This window comes from Dreissena polymorpha, chromosome 4, assembly GCF_020536995.1.
Source record: "Dreissena polymorpha isolate Duluth1 chromosome 4, UMN_Dpol_1.0, whole genome shotgun sequence".
Classification (NCBI taxonomy): Eukaryota; Metazoa; Mollusca; class Bivalvia; order Myida; family Dreissenidae; genus Dreissena; species Dreissena polymorpha.
This window is the reverse complement of record NC_068358.1, coordinates 7,556,389-7,578,640: the sequence shown is the minus strand read 5'-3', so window position 1 is coordinate 7,578,640 and position 22,252 is coordinate 7,556,389. Positions and strand designations below refer to the sequence as shown.

The window sequence follows — 22,252 nt, the reverse complement described above, 5'->3', positions numbered from 1 at the left end:
ACCTTGACCTTTGACCTAGTGACCTGCCAATCAATAGGGGTCATCTGCCAGTCATGATCAATGTTCCTATGAAGTTTCATGATCCAAGGCGTAAGCATTCTTGAGTTATCATCCGGAAACCATTTTCCTGTTTCGAGTCACTGTGACCTTGACCTTTGACCTAGTGACCTGAAAATCAAAAGGGGTCATCTGCGATTCATGATCAATGTACCTATGAAGTTTCATGATTCTAGGCGTAAGCGTTCTTGAGTTTTCATCCGGAAACCATTTTTCTGTGTCGAGTCACCGTGACCTTGACCTTTGACCTAGTGACCTGAATATCAATAGGGGTCATCTGCGAGTCATGATCAATGTACCTATAAAGTTTCATGATCCTAGACGTAAGCGTTATTGAGTTATCATCCGGAAACCATTTTACTGGTATGAGTCACCGTGACCTTGACCTTTGACCTAGTGACCTGAAAATCAATAGGGGTCATCTGCCAGTCATGATCAATGTTCCTGTGAAGTTTCATGATCCTAGGCGTAAGCGTTCTTGAGTTATCATCCGGAAACCATTCGGTCGACGGACCGACGGACCGACATGTGCAAAACAATATACCCCCTCTTCTTCGAAGGGGGGCATAAATATAATACACCGTGTCAAAGAGACATTACTGCATACATGTCAAACAGTAAAACCATAAGATGCATATTAATTTATATCACGTACAACAAAGCACACCCAACAATGGTTTTAACAACCTTGCTACTTCATCACATCAACATTTCACATCTATAAAATGCATAAAAAGAAATGAAATGAAATATGAATAAATAACAGATACTTGATATTTGTAAACACTTAATCTGCTGACAAAAATATTACATACAATTGTACACTAACCTTGTACACACATGCAAACAAAAACTAGTATCGCATAAGTAATTAGTGTACATAAATGTCAAGTCTAAGACTCGAACATACTTTTTTTCTCGACACAGAAGCTTTAGCATGACACCGAATCTTGGAAATAAGTTTTTAAACTATGCGAATGTGTGTTTTTCTTAATTTTTTTGCGAAGTAATTCATTAAAACATTAAAACGATTATAACATGTTGAGGTCAAGGTTACATTTGATTTATCTTAAACCAATGAATAAAAATAAAATGACGTGTAACGTAAGGTTAATTCAATTGTGTACCTGTCATTTTTTTGTACGTGAATGAGTTTTCGACTTTACAACAGAAAAAAAGCTGCTTGCATATAATGATATATATTTTTTATTCTCTGGAACAATTTGTTCTAGATTCTGCTCATCAACATACTATATTTTAGAACAAATATAACTAAGCTTAAAAATGTCGCTTTAAAGCAATACATTCAAATGCTTTGATTTGGGTTAGTAATATTATATATGAAATGAGATGACATATGTAAGATGAATACACCGGTAAGTTAATTGTAGAGTTAGAAGAATTGATCAACACTTTGTTTAAAAATATTGTATTGAACCGGTAAGTTCTAAATTGATCTTTCGTAACGATGTATGTTTTGGATTTTGCTGAAAAGCTATTATTGCACATGTATGTTTATGACGATGATCTGTATATATACTTCAATCGAAATAAACTAGTCTGCTCTTTTCTGTTCTGTTCTTATTTAGTTACTGGTCACGTAGCATTGTCTCGTAGTGGTTAGTAATTTATGACAATACGCTGTGACTAAATCATACACTACTATTTATCAAATTTCAGTCTATAAACTAAACTTTGCTTTATAAACAAATATACTTGTGGACTCTCTCTGAACAGTTAATTCTATATTGGATGAATACAAAATTAAACAATAGAACTGCTGATTACATGCTACATTATTTGTTCATAAACAAATTCACAAGTGGATTGTGCAATGCGTAAAATATATGTAAAATATATGTAAAAACGCATTATTGGACTCGTTAAATGATTTAAATTAATAATATTAAATGGAACACATGTTCTTCTTGGGCGTGTTTCTTCTCTCACACAAGCAGCAACTAACTCTCATTTGATAAAGTCGCCGTGTACAAAAGTAAAATGCAAAGTCGTGATACATGAACAAAACACCACCGTGTGAGTGATAGTTAAAATTGTTTACCCTTCCTCCGAAAATCTCGTTTAAAAACTGTATTTTTCAAATTGTCAAGGCCGATAATGGGAAACACTAGAAGTTTTTTAGAGCAAAGTTTATGGATGTTTATTATTTATTGCTTATAATATGTATTTAAGCCATCTATATTTGTTTCGTTAGCACATTTACTACTTATAAGTTTTTCACATAGTTTTTAGAGAAAGACAGGCGGACAATAATATAGGCAGATATTAACAGAAATACAAATGGCAACATATAGCCCAATCGGTGTACTACGTTTCAAGTTAATGTCTTACATTATGTTTGAGTAATTAAATTAATAGGTCTTTAGCAACATCTACATGAACATATATTTACATCTAGACAAACATATATATTTCATTATATTTCTTAATTATTCTTACTAAATTATGTATCTCTTAATTATTTGTCTATTAAAGATCTAATATTTCTGACCGATGAACATATACAAGGTTAAGAACTATCCAACGGGTTAACTGCGCTTAACCAAGAGTTCCGAACGTCATATCATCTAGGTTTATTTGTGAATGAGTACCACAACAGAGTCCATGATCACGTGGCTATGTGGAATTCACAATTGAACTTTCATGGATGTAAACACACCGTAGCTTTTTTTCCAATAACTTTTCTTATGAATTAGCTCATAAAAGACCGTTTTCATGCCGCTTATGGCGTTGTGAAATATATTAGAATTACCTAATGTAATAAGCCTGTGTTCTTGGCCAAAATGTCTATGTGTATAGAATTCATCAACACGGTTATACAGCACACAACGTGAAATTTGTGCACCGAGTTTAGACGTTTTAAAGGATTTATTCTTAACAAGAGTGCCAAACTGTCACAAGATACGCCCGTTTGAAGGTTTCGGACAACTTGATAACTTTACCATGACCCATATTTGAACTTGACCTACATATCATCTAGACACAACTTCTGACCAAATTTGGTGAAGATCAGATGAAAACTTCTTCAATTAGAGAGCGGACACCATGCTAAATGCTTGAAATGCACTAAGTGACCTCGTGACCTAGTTTTTGACACGGCATGACCCATATTCGAACTTGACCTAGATATAGTCCAGATACAACTTCTGACCAAGTTTGGTGAAGATCGGATAAAAACTACTTCAATTAGAGAGCGGACACCATGCTAAATGCTTGAAATGCACTAAGTGACCCTGTTACCTAGTTTTTGACCCGGCATAACCCATATTCGAACTCGACCTAGATATTGTCTAGATAAAACTTCTGACCAAGTTTGGTGATGAAAACTATTTGAATTAGAGAGCGGAAACTGCTGTGGACGCCGCCCGCCCGCCCGCCGCCAAAGTGAAACTATAATACGTCCCGTTTTTTTTAAACGGGCGTTTAAAAATTAAGAGGAACATTGTCTGTGATTTAAGTTCTAACCTAAAGTTAGGTTTCTCGGGCTCGTGGATTCCAGCCATTAGACGCTCTGATGTAGTTTGCTATATGACCAGGTCAGTTGCTTGCAGTATTTGTACTTATTAATGATGCAATCATAATCTGCTATATTACCTAGGAAATTTATCAGTTGCTAAACCAACTGTTGTGATGACTCTGTTTACATGGCAAAAGCCAGACCTATACAGGTTTGTAAACAATATACAAATATAAAAGTGAAACAAAATTTACGCTTATGTGCAAAATTGTCAAGATAAAATGCCATCGATATCCTCACCCATTCTCATCAGACAAAGTTCATTTTCAGACCTATGTGCATGGTACATTCTGTTGTGTTTTTTAATAGCATTTAAGTTTTTACAACCACCAGTCTGTCTCGGAAATACTTTTACGATTACTCTCTGCTCTATTGATACAAAGTTTGTTAAAAATCAAGACTGTAGAACTGTTTAAGCGAATTCGGAATGTATATGAAATATTTTTCCAAAACTAAAAACATACTTTTATAAGTGTGAAACACATTTTGGAGAAATGATATTTTTTTAATTGAATTTCATTAACAATGCAAGCACCCACTAAGACGTTGTAAGAAATTTATTAGAACAATTTTATTCTGCCGAATACCCGACCAGAAAATACAAAGTTATTGTAAACATATTGCATTCTAATTACAAGTTTTGCATGTGTTATTTTAACTTTTAACACATGATGCATCCGAATGTAGTAACTTCCATTTTTGCCATCGGAATTTTGCAAATTGAATATCGATCGAGTTGATTTGCTTTTTCATGGTTCGATTTAAAACTGGACAGTATATTTACGAAGACATATTTAAAAATAAATACTAAATATCATGTTTATTAAGTTAGATTGTTTTCGTGAACAAAATAATAAAGATACACACAATGATCCATATTTTAAAGACGTGTATTATTATTAATGGAGGAGCATGTCCATCTTTATTTTAAAACAATTTGTGGTTTTCTGTTCTTTTTTTGACATAATTTGTTAATCGTTTATCTTACTATAAATGAGTTTGTTCCGTTATCCAAATTAATTTTATGTTGTATTCATAAAATTGCTAACTGATGCACTAGGACTAGGATATACATTGCACTTAATAAACTGATACACAATCGGTAATTTACAACCTTTGACCCTTTGACAAACACTTTTGCTGACTGTATTTAAACGGGAATTCAGAGCAATTTATATAATGATTTTAAATCGTTAACATGATCAAAATGCGCACATTCATTAAAATAATAGTGTACTCTTGGTACAAGTACATACAAATATTAAATAATGATAAACATATGAACATATGATATGTTTTCAAAATTAAATAGTACAAAATACGACATTGTTCTAATTTGCAATATCACACGAAACTAAATTGTATCACTTAGTTGTTAAGTATTATGTCAATATTACTTAAAAATGCCAAAATAACAGACATTACAAAATATCTGACAGCCAGAAATAAGTACAGAACATAAAGGCCAAAACAAAAAGTGTTTTTTACAAATAAACGCATCTCATGGTAAGTAAATTTGATGCAAATTTTCATCAGGTCACAACAGAATATATAATATATAACAGAATAAATAAATACATAAAACACAAAATATACGGAAACAACAACATTCACAACGCAATAACAAACAACGTTTTATGAACCATTAAACACTGGTAATCGATTATCAAACTAAATAAAATAGATGGCTGGAACAAACTTAATATAATAGATGACCAGAACACAAACCTTGTTCCTAGTAATTTGACAACAGAAAACGAAGTGAACGCATAATTGGCGCTCGCAGTTTATATAGTATGAAGATAAAAGACATGTATGCGAATAAAGGTACAAAGACAAGACATTTGTTCAGTTTTATTAAAGATGGTATCCGTTTCAATCTTCTGGCACAATTTAATGTGTTCTGGTTGTTAACTATGTCACACTTTAAAACTGTTGTGCTATTCACATACTCGTATTCTGTCGATAATGATAACTTTACATGCCTGAAGTTGTGCATTTTTCGGATTATCACTAAATCACTATGCCATTAAGTTCGTTTTGTTTTCCAATTATGCGGTTAACTACATGAACCTTTTTTAAATTGTTATTTTTTGTGTTAGTACAAAATCACGAATACTTCTGTTTACATTATACATAGAATACTTAAAGCCACACGCCTTGCCTCTGACTTTGACATGAAATACATGTTAATAAATACATAAAGATGCAATTTGAAAGTGTTCAAACTTGTCATTAAATCTATGGCCTAGTTAGCAAGTAATTTATTATTTTTTCAAACGGTACCGCTTTTAAAACCGAAAGTAGGATTTCCAGACGTAAACGTCCATTCATTTCGATAAACGCGATTTTATTAAAGTTTTAAAGCGCAAAAAGACGGATTTCTACCTTGTTATCACCAGATATATTCTAATTGGCATAGACAGAATTATATCTATAGTCTAGTTAGCAAGTAATTTATTATTTTTCAAACGATACCGCTTTTAAAACCGAAAGTTGGATTTCTAGCCGTATACGTCCATTTCGACAAACGCGATTATTTTTAAGTTTTAAAGCGCAACAAGAGCTTGTCACAGTAGTGCCAAATCCCCGCCGAAATGTGTTTGCTTGTATGACAACATTTGTTTTAGAGAGTAGAATAATATTTGTAAAACATGGCAGCTAGTGTCATCAATTTATGTAGGAACAATTAGTTATATAGTGTTGGACTTATGCTGTAGAGAATAAAATATAAGGAAATGAAAGAAAGGGAGGTAATTAAAAAAGAAGACTATAAACAATTACTGTTCTTGATCACTGTACTTTTCCTTAAACTCATCTATTAATTTTACAGTGAATTCTTCAGTGTTCAAATAAAAATATGATTGTAAAATTAAATAAAGGGAGGTATTAACAATTCAAAAGCTTTTTTTTTTACTATGAAATCAAATTAAATATAATTTAAAATTAAAAATAAATAAAAATTAAAAATAAATAAATAATCGATAAATAAAAGGGAGATAATTAAAAAATACGGCCGAAAGAGTTATGGTTCATGTTCAATGCACTTTTCCTACTTGCCATCTGTTTATATTTCAAGTTTCAAGTAAATCCCTTCAGTAGATTTAGAGTTATGCTCCGGACAAAAATTTACTTTGAAATTAAATAAAGGGAGATAATTAAAAAAACTAAGTTAGATAGAGTCATCGTTCTTAGTCACTGCACTTCTCCTACTTGCAGTCTGTTTATATTATAAGTTTCAAGTATATCCCTTGAGTAGATTTAGAGTTATGGTCCGGACAAAAATTTACTTTGAAATTAAATAAAGGGAGGTAATACAAAAACTAGGGTAGACAGAGTTATGGTTTTTATTCACTGCACTTCTCATACTTGCCATCTGTTTATATTTAAAGTTTCAAGTAAACTCCTTCGGTAGATTTAGAGTTATGCTCCGGACAAAATTTACTTTGAAATTATATAAAAAGGGAGATAATTCAAAAACTAAGGTAGATAGAGTTATGGTTCTTGGTCACTGCACTTCTCCTTGTTGCCATCTGTTTATATTTCAAGTTTCAAGAAAATCCCTTCAGTAGATTTAGAGTTATGCTCCGGACAAATATTTACTTTGAAATTATATAAAAGGGGAGATAATTTAAAAAAAACTAGGTAGATAGAGTTATGGTTCTTGGTCACTGCACTTCTCCTAGTTGCCATCTGTCTATATTCTAAGTTTAAAGTAAATCCATTGAATAGATTTGGAGTTATGCTCTGGACAAAGTTTCGGACGGACGCACAGACGGACGGACGGACGGGACCAATTACTATATCCCCTCCGAAATATTTTTCGGCGGGGATAAAAAAGACGGATTTCTATCTTGAAACCACCAGATATATTTTAATTGGCATACATAAAATGTTTTGTTATTTATACTTAAATTTACTATGCCAGATAGGCAAATAAGGTGTGTGGCTTTAAAAACAAAACTCATCGCTAAATCTGATTGAATATAATACAAAACATCAAACTGTAATATTGTAAATTTATCATAATCCAAGAATAGTAACTACAACGCTGTATGCGTTGTATCTTTTGGCTCTGACTGTTGTCTGGTCGAACCTCGCTTTTGCGATACGGAACGTTGAATTTTATCACGAGTTCCTTGTGCCACGCCTTTGCTCAAAAGTGGGCCATTCTCGTGCAGGTGGAGGGCAGGCCATACCTGAATATTCAAATGCACACATGTTAATGAAAAGTAACTTATTTATACGCACCTAGTACCTAGATACCGTATCCATTACTTCAATCATTCTAATTATGCAAGGTTTCCATTCTCGAACAATCTATTGCAATCTTGCGCAACTGATAGTGCACATTTTTTTCAGATATAGTCAACTGTTTTCCTGGTGACCAATCCATAACAATAGTGACAATTTGATTTGTCCGATTTTGCATTATCTGGTACGTGGGGATACTGTCCAATACCTTCAAACGAATTTTGTACTTCGTACGGATAATTATTATTTCATTGTATAACTCGATCAGAACCGGCGGTAAAGTCGCTGTAAGTCATGACAGAACGAAGAAGAGAAAAATACGGACCGACTTAGCAGGGAAATCGCTGATCTGCAAAAAGGAACCTATAGGTTAACATGTTGCATTGGGCATTACTACATGTATATACCAAAATGGAAGACGACGAGCGACAGACAGACAAGACACAACCCGAGCTATAAAAGATGACAGAATGTCCGACGGAAGTTCTGATGTGACCAAGGCTCAGGGCAAAAAAAGTATCACATCTTGTTTTGCATTCAAGCCTTCTGGAGACTCATATACGGATAGATGATCCAGTAACGTTCCAAAACTATTCATGGTAAGCACTATATTATTTGATATTTCAGAAAGTGGCCCTATTCATTAAAAGGGCAGCAACCAGCTTCAGACACATAATATCACCTGCTGTCACCGAAAACGGCATTTACGCTGACAGATCGTGCAAGTGTAGACAGCTAGCGATTGTTATGTTTTGTTTTCCTCTGACTGTAGAGTATTTGTCAAGAAGTGTACAAGTACCAGGTACTTAAATAAGCGTAAACAGATGAATTGTGCATCCATTAACGTATATCCATGGCAAACGATTTAAAAAAAGATGGCATCTAACGGATCATTTTGAGCATAATTTGCTAACTGCAAAGAATCGGCAGACTGTTGCACACTTGCAAGTTTGGGTGGATATAGTTTAGTGGACACCGACACATGTGAGATGTGAAAAAAATTGCGAATAAGATGTGTTCAGCAAAGTTCGTCGTTTCTAAACAAGCATGTGTTCATTTGTGAGGTGTATAATGGAGATAACTTTTTTTGTTTATAGGATTCTAAAGTCGCCATAATGTGCGCACACGCATAATCCCAAATGCATTTTCTTCTGCACATGTTTGGAAGAATGAGACAAAACTACGTTACAAGAGTTGGATTGCTTGTCCTGAATAAAGCGTCATATATCTTTATATCATTTTTAAACACGCTTTTAAAAAGAATCCAGTAAAGAACGCTTGTTTGTAAATTAGTCCATTCTTCGGCGTACTTCATCTAGGTTAAATGTATTTACCAAGTATTTGGCAGGTAAGAATAATTTCCTGTGAGTAGTGTAAGACTTTTTTAACTCAAATAATGATACCAAATAATGATACTAATGATGGTGATGAGTGTATTATATTTATGAACTATGTTAATAAAAAAATGTCCGCGAGAAGCGCAACACCAACGTAAATCAAAATAAGGATGCTCGTGGTGTTAATGTCTTCTATTTCTCATAGGTAGTGTATATTGATTGCTTGTTTTAAGTATAAAACTAACTAATGTAGAAGAGAAATGATGTTTGTGGAGGTGGTGTCTTTGATTTATCATGATTTATCATGGTAAGCGAAAAATTCTTGCCGTAAGGAGTGTCAGACCGACTTCTTGACAAACATTATTAAGTCAATGGTTATGATATCTTATATTTCTAATTGTCATCGTTGAATACTTGACCGTTACAAGTGTAAACAAGGGCTGTTTGTAAAACATGCATGCCCCCCATATGGGCTGTCCGTTGTAGTGGCAGCCATTGTGTGAATACGTTTTTTGTCACTGTGACCTTGACCTTTGACCTAGTGACCTGAAAATCAATAGGGGTCATCTGCGAGTCACGATCAAGATACCTATGAAGTGTCATGATCCTAGGCAAAAGCGTTCTTGAGTTATCATCCGAAAATCATTTTACTATTTTGGGTCACCGTGACCTTGACCTTTGACCTTGTGACCTCAAAATCATTAGGGGTCTTCTGCGAGTCATGATCAATCTACCTATGAAGTTTCATGATCCTAGGCATATGCGTTCTTGAGTTATCATCCAAAAACCATTTTACTATTTCGGGTCACCGTGACCTTGACCTTTGACCTAGTACATCAAAATCAATAGGGGTCATCTGCGAGTCATGATCAATCTACCCATGAAGTTTCATGATCCTAGGCGTATGCGTTCTTGAGTTATCATCCGGAAACCATTTTACTATTTCGGGTCACCATGACCTTGACCTTTGACCTAGTGACCTCAAAATCAATAGGGGTCATCTGCGAGTCATGATCAATCTACCCATGAAGTTTCAAGATCCTAGGCGCATGCGTTCTTGAGTTATCATCCGGAAACCATTTTACTATTTCGGGTCACCGTGACCTTGACCTTTGACCTAGTGACCTCAAAATCAATAGAGGCCATCTGCAAGTCATGATCAATGTACCTATGATGTTTCATGATCCTAGCCCCAAGCGTTCTTGAGTTATCATCCGGAAACCACCTGGTGGACGGACCGACAGACCGACCGACCGACCGACCGACCGACATGTGCAAAGCAATATACCCCCTCTTCTTCGAAGGGGGCATAAAAAACATTCTGAATACAATAATAATGCTAGTGGTGGTGATATCTAGTAAATAGCATGGTTAAAGTGATACTATGTGCATCTAATAGTTTATAGGTGTCTATCGCAACCGTTGTTTATTGTTGGTGTTTTCACTTCATATACACTTATATTTGTTTATGCAGCATCAACATACTAAACAATATGCCGGAAAGAGAAAAATAATGGATTTGAAAATCAACCGTTCTTTCGTTTGACGACTGATCATGCATGTACGATGTGAGCCTAAATTTAGTTTAAGTGCAGATTCGTTCATACGACACAAAGACACAATTTTGTTTTACGGATCATTTCGGATTACAGGACTGGGTGGATCACGTAAGATATCGAATATAAAATATATTTTTATAAACAACTGGTAGCAAGATGAGTTGCCGATAATTGGTCAGTAACCACATTTTAACTAACTCTTTTGACTTGTTAATTCTTTTCAGCTCAATTTAACAGTGAAAATGCCCATAATATCACTTTAACGTAAAATAACTGCCTGTATGACGTGCAAGACAACCTTATTGACTAATTAATAATGCTGGTGGTGGTGGTGTCTTATAATGTGCATGGCTAGGGTAAAATATTTACTGTGTCAGACTTACTTATTTACTTAAATAATTAAACTGATTGTGGTGGTGATGTCAAAACATTTTTCCGGCTAAGTTATTGCATTTGAGAATTGTAATATCAGCTTTGCGACCTAAATACAGTTTTCGTTTGAAGGGATGTCTTCTAGTTCTTATAGTAAGGAAAGGGTAATGTACACAAACATTTTAACTAAAACCTTGATGCTGCTGAAGGTGGCGTCTTATATTTCTTTGGTCTGGGTCAAATAAATGCCCATGAGAAGTGTAAACATTCTCATTAACTACGATGGAAATGTTTCTTATGATTAGGGTAATTTGATATATAAAATGTAAATAACAAGAGCTGTCACCATAGGATGACTTATGCCCCCTATAAACGCTTGATAGAAGTAAGGAGCATTTTTCGAATTCTAAACGCAGATTTCGAAACCTAAACGCGGACCCTAAGTTCAAGGTCAAGGTCACAGGGGTGTGCGTATGAAAAGGCCTTGTCCATTTGCACATGCATGCCAAATTTGAAATTGCTATCTGAAGCGACATAGAAGTTATGAGAATTTTTCGAAACCTAAACGCAAAGTGTGACGGACAGACGGACGGACAGTCCGATCACTATCCTTCGGGGGCATAAAAAAGTTGGTTCCGATGATCTATGACTCTATTCCTCATATCTTGGCTAAAATAATTACCCGCGAAAAGTGAAAAACCAACTTGGTTGCCATTGATGGCTCTGAGCTACTTTATAATAATTGCACATGAGAACTGTAAGACCAAACACAATCAACTGAATAATGATTCTGGTGTCAAACATTGTTCATAGTTATGTAAGAAAAATTGTCCATGAAATGCTAAAACCAATGAATTAACTAAAACAGTGATGCTACTGGTTGTTTGTCTTATATTTTTAAAGGTAAGGGTAAACATTATTACTAACGACGAGTAAAAGATCAATGGAATAACGACATTGGTTGTCATGGCGATCTATCGTTGTCATGGCTAGCGTATATTTATTGCCCGTAAGGTGAGTAAATATGTCAAATTATACTTTAAGTATGAGGGTGTTGGTTGTGCTGTCCCATATGTTATATTGCTATATTATATAAATGTGTGTGGAAGTATGATAATATCTTCTTTCATGTTTTAAATTAAAATAGGAGGTTCCAGGATAGCACCCAATCTTACTATGCCCTACGACTGTAGTCCCTGATGACCATGCAGATATGCCTGGCAGACGACGCCATTGTTCTTAGAAATAATATCATGAAGCCATAGAGTAAAAATGTATGAGAAGATTTAAAACTCATTTTAAAAGTCGAGGAGAGTAATGGAAAATGCATTATTATTCTTAACAAAGTAAACTCAGGTTTCGTCTTAGACGTTAAGATATGAAGCAAATTTATGTAAATGATGTAGATAAGCAGCTTGTTGTTAAGCACATCCCCTTGCGACCTCTTTATCACAAAATGCATCGTAATCAGCAATTTTTTAGGTACGGTCTCGTGGGTTCCCAAAAAGGGTTGATTGATGATTAAGGTAAATATCAACCAGTTTTATCATACATAATTGTTCAAATATAAGAAAAAATTAATCCCAACTTGAGCGCTCTAGCAAACACATTATAACACTATACATGACGTATCAACTCTTAGCTACTCGTCAGTAATGTGTGCAACATTGTGTTTGTTCGGGTCAAACGGAACATAGCAAATCGCGATACAATGTGAAGATCGTTTTTTTTCAGAATTGGTTAAGATAACCATGATTTCGAGACATGATGGACACGATCTGTTTCACTATGAAACATCTAAAGCATGAATCCGATGGTATTAATTGATTTAAATATTTGATCAGATGCGATAAATGTAATTAAATATAGATCTGTTATCAACAGAAGGTTTGAACCGTTAAAATAATAGGAAATACAATATAGAAAATTTCCAGGCCTAAAGTCGCATTTTGATAAGATCAGATTTAGCAAATAAGTTTATTCATGCTGCCTTAAAGCAATAACTTCTAACAAGCTTCAAGTATCGCCCCTGCAAGATTTGTACACGGGACGGATAAACACTTATACAAAGCTTACCGTCCCAATACAACAAATCAAAAGGTAAACGGGTGCCTGTATAACTCCATTGGCTTATTTAGAAAGAAGTAAATGAAACAAACCTCATCAAACTGTGATAAAATTCTAATTAGACTGCAAATATAGTACGCTATATTAATAACTAAAATAAATGTTCTGTGTTTGCTAAAATTCTCATCCTTTTACTTACCAAAAACTCCACATACGGGCCTCTGGTGGTGTAGTCTTTGAACAGGGTTGTGTCAAACTTCTCACCCGGAATGAAGTTCATGAACAGAGGCGGATCTTGGACCGCAGCCAACCAGCACACATCCACACACTTGTTGTAGTAGGCAGTCAGCTCATCAGAAACGACATCTTTGGATACCAGTGCCTAAAAATTTTCACAGCATGAATACATGCAGATAACCATATACAGATAGCACCAGGTCATCAGAATTAAAAAAAAATATCACTTGCAAACCATAACGTCAGTTTGTTCTTAAACCGCTGAGCATCATAATGCCAGTTCGTTCTTAAACTGTTGAGCATCCAAATGTAATTTCCATGACCACGTACTTTTTTGGAAAAGAAAGCAGAAAGTTCAGAACAAGGAATTTAAACAGTTGATTCGGTCGCAACACTACGATAAAGCAATGTCTGAGAGACGGTTCATTTTTATACCCAAATTTATATTAAAACTACGAAGAGGAAACTGTATATCTAGATTGTTTGCATAAAGCAATTGACTTAATGATTTCTACCACTTGTTTACGCAAATTACGCAGCAACATAAGCCATTTAGAATTAAGGCTACAGGTCAGAAAGAATCTAACTGCTGCGATTGTTCTCCATAATTGTAAACAAAGCGTTTCACTTAATAAGCAAAATTTCTGTATGGGAACTATATATAAAATAGGAAGAAATTGTTCACATTTAATTAAGAGACACACACATTAAACAAGTACATTATACACCCACTAATGATATCGAATTATGCAAAGGACGATAGTTATGATTTTGATGACGACTATGATAAATATACTAACCCCTTTACGCACTGCGGTTATGACCAACAAGCGAACGCATTATGATTTTGACAACCGCAGTTGAATTTAAACCAAAGTGCGTTACAACAGTGCCCTCTGTTTACACAATATCGAACAACTGCAGAGCTTTCAGTGCATTGATTTTAAGCAGCAGCCTCGTCACCGTAACTTATAAATAATATAATGTTTTAACCCACATGACCTCTTAATTAATGCGCTCTTATTATCGATATTTAATCGGAATTAATTTACATTGAAACGATGAATGCAAACGAGAAATTTCCTAATGTATTCTTAGCAATGAAGAGCGCGCATCATGCGACCTTTTTTAATAAAGAAGGCATAACTTATATCACTATCCATTGATGCTTAAAACAAAAACGCTTCATAACGTTTCACCAATATATGGGTTAAAAATCACTTACTTTTTGTATAATAGGCAGAATAGTAGGGGCTCTGAGTTTTCGAAATTCTTTTATCTGCTGCTGCATTTCTTTTGTGAGGACAATTTCATGGTCTGGACGTGTAGATGGTTTGAATTCCTAGTCAAACAGCAAAATTAAAACAAACATTATTAAACCAACAATTGTGTGTGTCATCTAACGAGAACGCATAATTCGGGTGTTGTTTGAACTGTCAAAGTGAAGTCAACTATGTATTTCAGCAATGTATTACATCATTTGTTTGAAGGGGGTATTTGCACTGTTAGAAAGTTTATTTTGAAACTTTAATAATTAAAGCGCTTAATAATAATTAATGTTAGTCAACCACCCTTTGTTCCTCCTACCTGTAAAACCTCAACTGGTAATTCGATTGAAGTTTGAACGTGTTGAAAGAAATCCTGCCAGGCCATCCCACGGCATCGTTCATTGATATTCTAGAACCAAAATGAATGAATAAACTATGCCGTTTAAAGACCGGCGAGAAAAAAATATGCGAGTATTTTGTTATCTAAGTATATTTTTTACATATAAAACATTATTATATTTTTTATAAATCTTATATTGTTAATATAATACGTTTTTTATTTTCATCGCGGCCTTTTTAGGGCGATCTTACAATAATTCTGAATAATCACCTCTTCGAAATATTAAAGAATTTCTACAATGCTTATGCATCAACAAGAGCAGGCTATCGTGAATACAGAGTGCAACGTTATGAGTGATGAATCAATTCATAGTTGTTAAACATACGCATTATGATTGGCGTCGCTCTGGAGAGCGGCGACTAGTATCTAATGCATATTTTTTGTCGCTTATGGGAGGAGAAGTTATTTTACGGATCAATGTATATATATTTGTTTTAAGAATATCTTGCATAGTGGTGATTTTTTGTGTAAACTAGTGTAAATAAGTACTGCATTTGTGCCTATTACATTTGTTACAACATTTATTGCCAATAATGCAAAGCTAATTGTTTTAATTAATAACTGATCCACAATTGATCACAGGGGAAAGATCACAGGGACTGGGCAAATACGCGAAACTTTCTGGTTTTGTATAAAAACAAATGATGTTTTGTATAAAAACAAAACATAATCAAAAAATATTTATTTTGTGGTTTTTCTAATTTGCTTATTTAGTGGAGAATCAATGTAGTACGATATTTGACGACCTATCGCGCAAGCAAGTTTATTGGAAGGCGTAGTGGTACGAAAACGTACAATGTATTAGTTTATTAATAGACATATAATAACGATCGCTATACACAACTTCACCAAATAGCAGTACATAAGTGAATGTCAGCCGGAATAGCTCAGTTGGGAGAGCGTTAGACTGAAGTTGTTTACGCAACAGTCATGAAAGGCCCCCGGTTCAATCCCGGGTTCCGGCACGAACGGACCAGTTCGGCGGCTGACAATTTTTTTCAGTCAGGTTAATTAATATAATAAAGCTTTATTTTATGTAGACATTTTAAAATCCATTTTACTACAATTGGACATTTTTATTAAAATTAATGGAGGCAACGTGATGACAACGTTAATTAAAATTTCTTACATCACTTAAATATCTTATAAAAAATACACGTGTTTTTATATTAACAAATAAATGCAAACAACACATCTATTATCCATGTATTTTTATGGTTGTCTATCATAGGCCCTAAGTACTATCCCTACCACATATAGAGCGCGAAGCGCGACACGTATTATTGATTGTAACAATGAGTTGCGATAAAGGAAACAGCCGCTTATCAAGGAGGAGCTGTGTCCCAGCAACCCGTTTCCCTAGAGTCAAGCACTCCTCGGAGTTTTTTTTAAGAACCACATATAGAGCGCGAAGCGCGACACGTATTACTATCCAGGTGGTATGGGCCCTTTAGCATTATCTGACCATTACGTCCATAGTTATCTTCTTTAGAATTTGAGAAATTTTAAAATCCTTGTTCGAAGTCCAAATTTTTCATCCGATTGTTCCCAAACTTGCACAGTTTTTTTTTATCAATGAGGACCCAACCCAAACTCTATATGAGCAATATCGGACCATAAGTCCAGAATTATGTTTCTTTGAATTTAAAAATAAAAGTGAAAAACTGCTTGGTTAGGTGATGTCAACATTTTCCATCAGATTCTTTCCAAACTTACAGTGTCTTCATATCAATGAGCATTTTTACCTCATTTAAAATGAGAAACATCGGTATAATAAGTCCAGAATTTTTTTCTATTAAATTTGACAAAATAAACAATTTCAACTTGTTTAAAAGATTTCAACACTTTCGTCTGAATCTTTTCAAACTTGTTAAATGTTTTTATATCAGTATTACTCGAACCCTATTGAAAATGATGAATATCGGAGCAATAACTCTATTATGATCTTTTACTGAATTTCAAAGTATTGTCAAATGCAGCTTCTTTATGCAATTTACAGTTTTTATTTATTTATTTTTTCAAACTTTTACAGTGTTTTCATATCAATGAGTACTCAACCCCTATCGTAAATGAGCAACGTAAGAAAATATGAAATTACGCTTTCAAGATGAAGCTGATTTTTTTAAAACCTACACAGTTCTGTTCCATTAATGAAAACTGCACACGGATGCCAGTAAAAAAAAGGAAACCAATGTAAATAAAATGAACTATGAAATATTTGGGGTTTACAACACAAAATCATAAATTATAGTTATTGGAGGTTATAAAACAAAATCATAGATAATGGTTATACCAGTATCTTTTTCTATTTTGTTTAAAATAATCGGCCAATATATTAATATCAGGCCCGTACCCAGGCCATGGGCCCAGGGGCCCGGGCCCCCCAGCTGGCTGTCAAACTTTGATTTTTTTAAATGATCGGCCCACTGCAATTTTTTCTCTCGTGCAAGGGCCCACAGTACACTTTTCCATCAAAACAAAAGAGCAGCTATGTTTTATTGTCCCTGATAAACAAGGGGATTAGCGCTCGCCAATCGAGATAAGCCCCTAGGCAATGTTTTCTTATCGCCTTGTACACACATCCCCGATCAGTCCCCCATTGTGATCATGAATGCTTCATCTATCGATGGTTGATGTTACATGTATTTTGATTAGTGCAGCAAATGGATACAACTGCTACAGGAGGTTGTAGAATATGGTCTGATAATTGCTGACGCAGGTTTTTTTCCTTCTTTGAGAAGGCCCTTTCCCCTAGACGTATTTTTCCTCTATAAAAGTTAAGTTTTATTTTTTTTGGAAACCTTTTATTTGGGAATTTTTAGGTCCCAATATATACTTTTTACATTGAGATAGGGCCCTGAATTTGAACCGGAACAAAACACTGACAAAGGTATTTAAACTTAGTATTTATCATTTTTGCAAGGAAATCACTGAAAAAGACTACGATGAGATAGTTAACATGTCTGTTGAAAAGAAAAACAGATTCATAAATTTGCCGAGCAACAGATAAGAATTTGGCAGAATTCAGTATTTAAAATAATTCAATGCGGGGAATCACGTGGTCAGATTTGATAAAAAATGGCCGCCGATGCCTCGATTCGATGGAGAAATTGAGTCTTTAAAAGTTTTCCGTCGGGAAATCGCGAAATATTCCATGAGTTACCTCCACACTCAGACCAACCAGCGGAAAACGGTCCGGCTGGCCCTATGATAGGCGTTACCTGATTAAAAACAAGTAAGTAATAAGGTAGATGTACCTGTTTGAAGACTCAATTTCCCATTGAATCGAGGCATCGGCGGCCATTTTTTTATCAAATCTGACCACGTGATTCCCCGCATTGATAATTGAGTACCGAGAATTGAGTAATGTCAACCTATTAATGGCTCATTGGTAAAAAAATGAAAATTGAAACAACAAATCGATCTCATTATATAAGTTAACCTGATATAGTGTAGAAAAATATTATATAATTAAATTATCTGTTGCCTTGAATTTGTTTGAAAACAGTAAAATATGTTAAATTGATTATTTAAGACTTTCATTATTTACCCCAAAAATAAGGCGTTTCGCGCAATTTTTTTCCTTAAAAAAGGCAAGGTCTTTCCCAAAAAATCAGAGAAAAAAACCTGTGACGTTATTGATTTTTGAAAAAAAAATGGTGGAAGCAATACGAGAGTTGATGTGGATAATCGTCAGTTTAAACCTGTAAGTTTCGGAAATCTAAAGCTTTTAATATTGTTGTGAATTCACACCAATGTTTAAAGCTTAAGACTCCGAAATGTGCTGATTTATTTGTTATATTCCATTAATTCATATCACAAAACACCATTTTTATAAGCATTAAAATTCACCTTGCAAAGTGCCAAATTAAAAAAAGTATATATATATATATATATATATATATAGGGAGGGGAGACCCTCCCAAACCCTTCCCGGTTGGGCCCCCCAGTCAAAAAATCCTGGGTACGGCCCTGAATATTTACAGTAGAAAAAAAATCGTTACATTTAACTTCATTGAGTGCCTTTTACACTGAAATTCCCGACGACCTTTGATGCCTTGCATCAATACTTATCCTGTATAATACTCAGATAAATGTTTACCTGGACAAACAGAGACGCAACTATGCTCGGTTGAATACCAATACCATAATTGAACATGTTGCTGTAGAATTACAAAAATGTTCACATAGATTTTTATTGTTTTTATTATCTTTTTAGAACTGTATTTTGTAAACTTTTGGCATAAAACATCCCAGATACCAGGAACCCCACATCCCCGCCATTTAAGCGTATTTATGTATCGCTTTATTGACTTGTAGCCTGCCAAGTTAAAAAAAAGTAGTTCCCTCAAATTAGATTTGTAATCAAAGTACTGGCAGTACTGGTGTGACGATGCTTTTGAAGAGGATGGATATAAAACATCAATTTAAGTTTATCTATATCACCACAATTGTGTATGTTGATACAACCATTTGGGTACGATAAAAAATTTGGGTACGAAAATTTTGGGAACGAAAACAAATTCGGTACGAAAAAAATTTGCGTACGAAACATTTTTGGTACGAAAAAAAGTTTAGGGGTACGGGGAAGTAGTACCCGTGGGTAACTTGACCCATTGAGCGAAACTGGGAGGCGGGTCACATTCTTGTTCATTAAGTATGGCAATACATTCATGATGATTCTCGAAAGTAGGTATGAGCACATAGCCGGACCATGTGAGCTCAATCGTATGAGCACTTGACTATCCGAGTTCGCCCACGAACATATGGATAAGTTAACTAATAGCGAAATGACCTTATACATGTATATGCTGAAATCTAACAATCGAGCGAAATATCAAACATGGTATGTACACTTAGGTGGTTGTGTAATTTCTGTTAGAATATCGTATTCAATATGTAAATTTTAAATGATTGTGCCCGCACTTGAGTTTGTTGCCTTGTTTGAGTCTATACGCGCCTAGGCTGCACCCAGTGTGTGTATTCGTGTTTTTCCAAGGTAATGAGTTACCTCCGCGCTGAGGCTGCATAATGTTGAGACCCGGAGTGTGTCCAGCACTCCTACCTAATAAGATTAGATTGACGACAGTTGGGACGAATTTTGAATGATAGCTGCAATTTCCAGCTATTTGTTTTGTACTGAAATACTTTTTAATTTTTATATGGTCAAATGCTGCGGGGGGGGGGGGGGTGAGATTTTCCGGAAAAAACAACTGTCAGGAATGGTGACCACAAAACATACAAAATATAACATTGCGCCGGGAGCGGGAATCGAACCGGTGTCGTTAAGGTGAAAAAGCGAACGTCCTTACCACTGCGCTAGCGGGACGGACAATTACGCAAAGAAAAGTTGTTTTATCTATATATATATTATAGCAGTGCAGCGTTTACAATTTGCAGGTTCGAAATCGTTCGCATTCTTTAGTTTTGTGATCACGTAAAAAGTTAATTTTACATGTTTTTATTCGCAATTTATTTACTAAATCGAGAACAAATATCAAACAAAATAGAGAAAATATATAGTTGTTTCATTGGTCTATAAAAATAAAATGGATGTAAAATTACTAATTTGAAATTAACGTACTGATACACTTATTGAATCTGTTTCCCCAGGATATGCTGTTCTATTAATATTTACCTTTATCAACACGAACGACAACTCTGCTAGGAGAATGTTATCAATGAAAATCAAGGAGCAATCTCCTACGCAGTGGCGAATGCCGAGGGAAGTAAATGAAAAATCGAGTTATCTCAATCGGACTGGCTCGGTCTTTTACAAAGGTCGCAATTGTGAAGATTTTATTACTGAATATCAAACCTTGGACGCTGCTGTTCCAGCATCGTCAAAAACCGCTATTAAACCATGATGGCTTCCATTTACCGTCTCAAAAAGGCGTTTAATAGAAGTATATATATATATATATATATATATATATATATATATATATATATATATATATATATATATATATATATATATATATATATATATATATATATATATATATATATATCAGAAACGACTATTTATGATGTTTGCCTTTGAATTGTGACCTTATTATTTAACTGGATAGAATTTAACCTGCACGCTGCACATTGTCTGATTATGAGGAATAATAATATGATTATAATAAAATCATCCAAGTAAATTTAAAGTGACCGAGCGGACACAGAAATTTATCAACTTTGATCTACCAATCTGACCGCGACCTTTTACGTGGGAGCATTGTGCGGGTCATAACAATCCGAAGTTACATCAAAACTATCAATACATGTAAAAGTAACAAAGCGAAAATGAAAATGCGTAACCTTGTGTTGTGACCATGACAGTTAATAACAGAGACGTTTCGTACTTCAGGCAAAATCTTTAATCATGGGGAATAATACTCCGAAGTAATGCGTAAATTCTCCACGGAATGTTTTAATCATTTTATGTTTTAACCGGGAACATGTATTTCCGGTGAAATAGTTAACATTATCGGTATTGCTCACCGTTATTTAAAAATAGAATCATATCTAGAAGTGTTTTAAGGAAAACGCGTGAACAAATGCATAGGTACGAATTTATTTTCACATACCAACTCCCAGCTATTGAACCTCCGGGTCGCGGCGAGTTGCAACTGATAAAGCCTATTTTCATGGAAAGTTGCCACCTGGAATCCAGGCGGAACTTTAAACATTAATATTAGAAACATAAACTATTTTCTGGCAAAAAATAAACACACACAGATCATAAATATATCACTAAATTCGCAGATTAAACATCTTGTGATGGTGATATGGTGTGTTCGCATAATAATGATATTAATCCAAAGTTTCAAACACGTAAATCGTTCATTTAAATGTTAAAGTCTGTGCAATGGACAAAGTCGAGTATTCCGAATTCGAAAATACGCTATCGACTATCTCCGAAATCCTCCGCAATATATATCGAATCGTCAACAAAACGTCAGCTTTCGGTTTGATAACGGTTTTTGTTTGAAGTATTTGATTCGAGTATTTCTCAACAATTGACTCGCAAATTGAGGTCGATGATAAAAGGTATTGTGTTTGTTACGATGTATTAGGTTGATTTAACTCGATTTTATAGACAAACATGAGACACATTCTTTTACATGAAAAGGCGGTTATCAGGAAGAACTCTGAGCTATACACATGTACTC

The 22,252-nt window shown here is 34.6% G+C and overlaps 1 protein-coding gene across 2 annotated transcripts in view; it reads right to left on the bottom strand.

Annotated features, from left to right (window-relative positions):
- Positions 1–683: 683 nt before the first annotated feature.
- LOC127878196 (uncharacterized) overlaps positions 684–22,252 on the bottom strand; it is a 43,325-nt gene continuing 21,756 nt past the window's right edge. Inside the window, exons 9-13 of one of the 2 annotated variants that reach the window (XM_052424680.1) lie at positions 21,668–21,742; positions 15,009–15,098; positions 14,647–14,763; positions 13,384–13,566; positions 684–7,794 (exon numbers count right to left, since the gene is read on the bottom strand). In XM_052424680.1, the coding sequence (XP_052280640.1) occupies positions 7,639–7,794; positions 13,384–13,566; positions 14,647–14,763; positions 15,009–15,098; positions 21,668–21,742 (621 nt within the window). In that variant the 3' untranslated portion in view covers positions 684–7,638. The remainder of the gene's footprint in view (positions 7,795–13,383; positions 13,567–14,646; positions 14,764–15,008; positions 15,099–21,667; positions 21,743–22,252) is intronic. The other variant, XM_052424681.1, reaches the window with a different exon arrangement.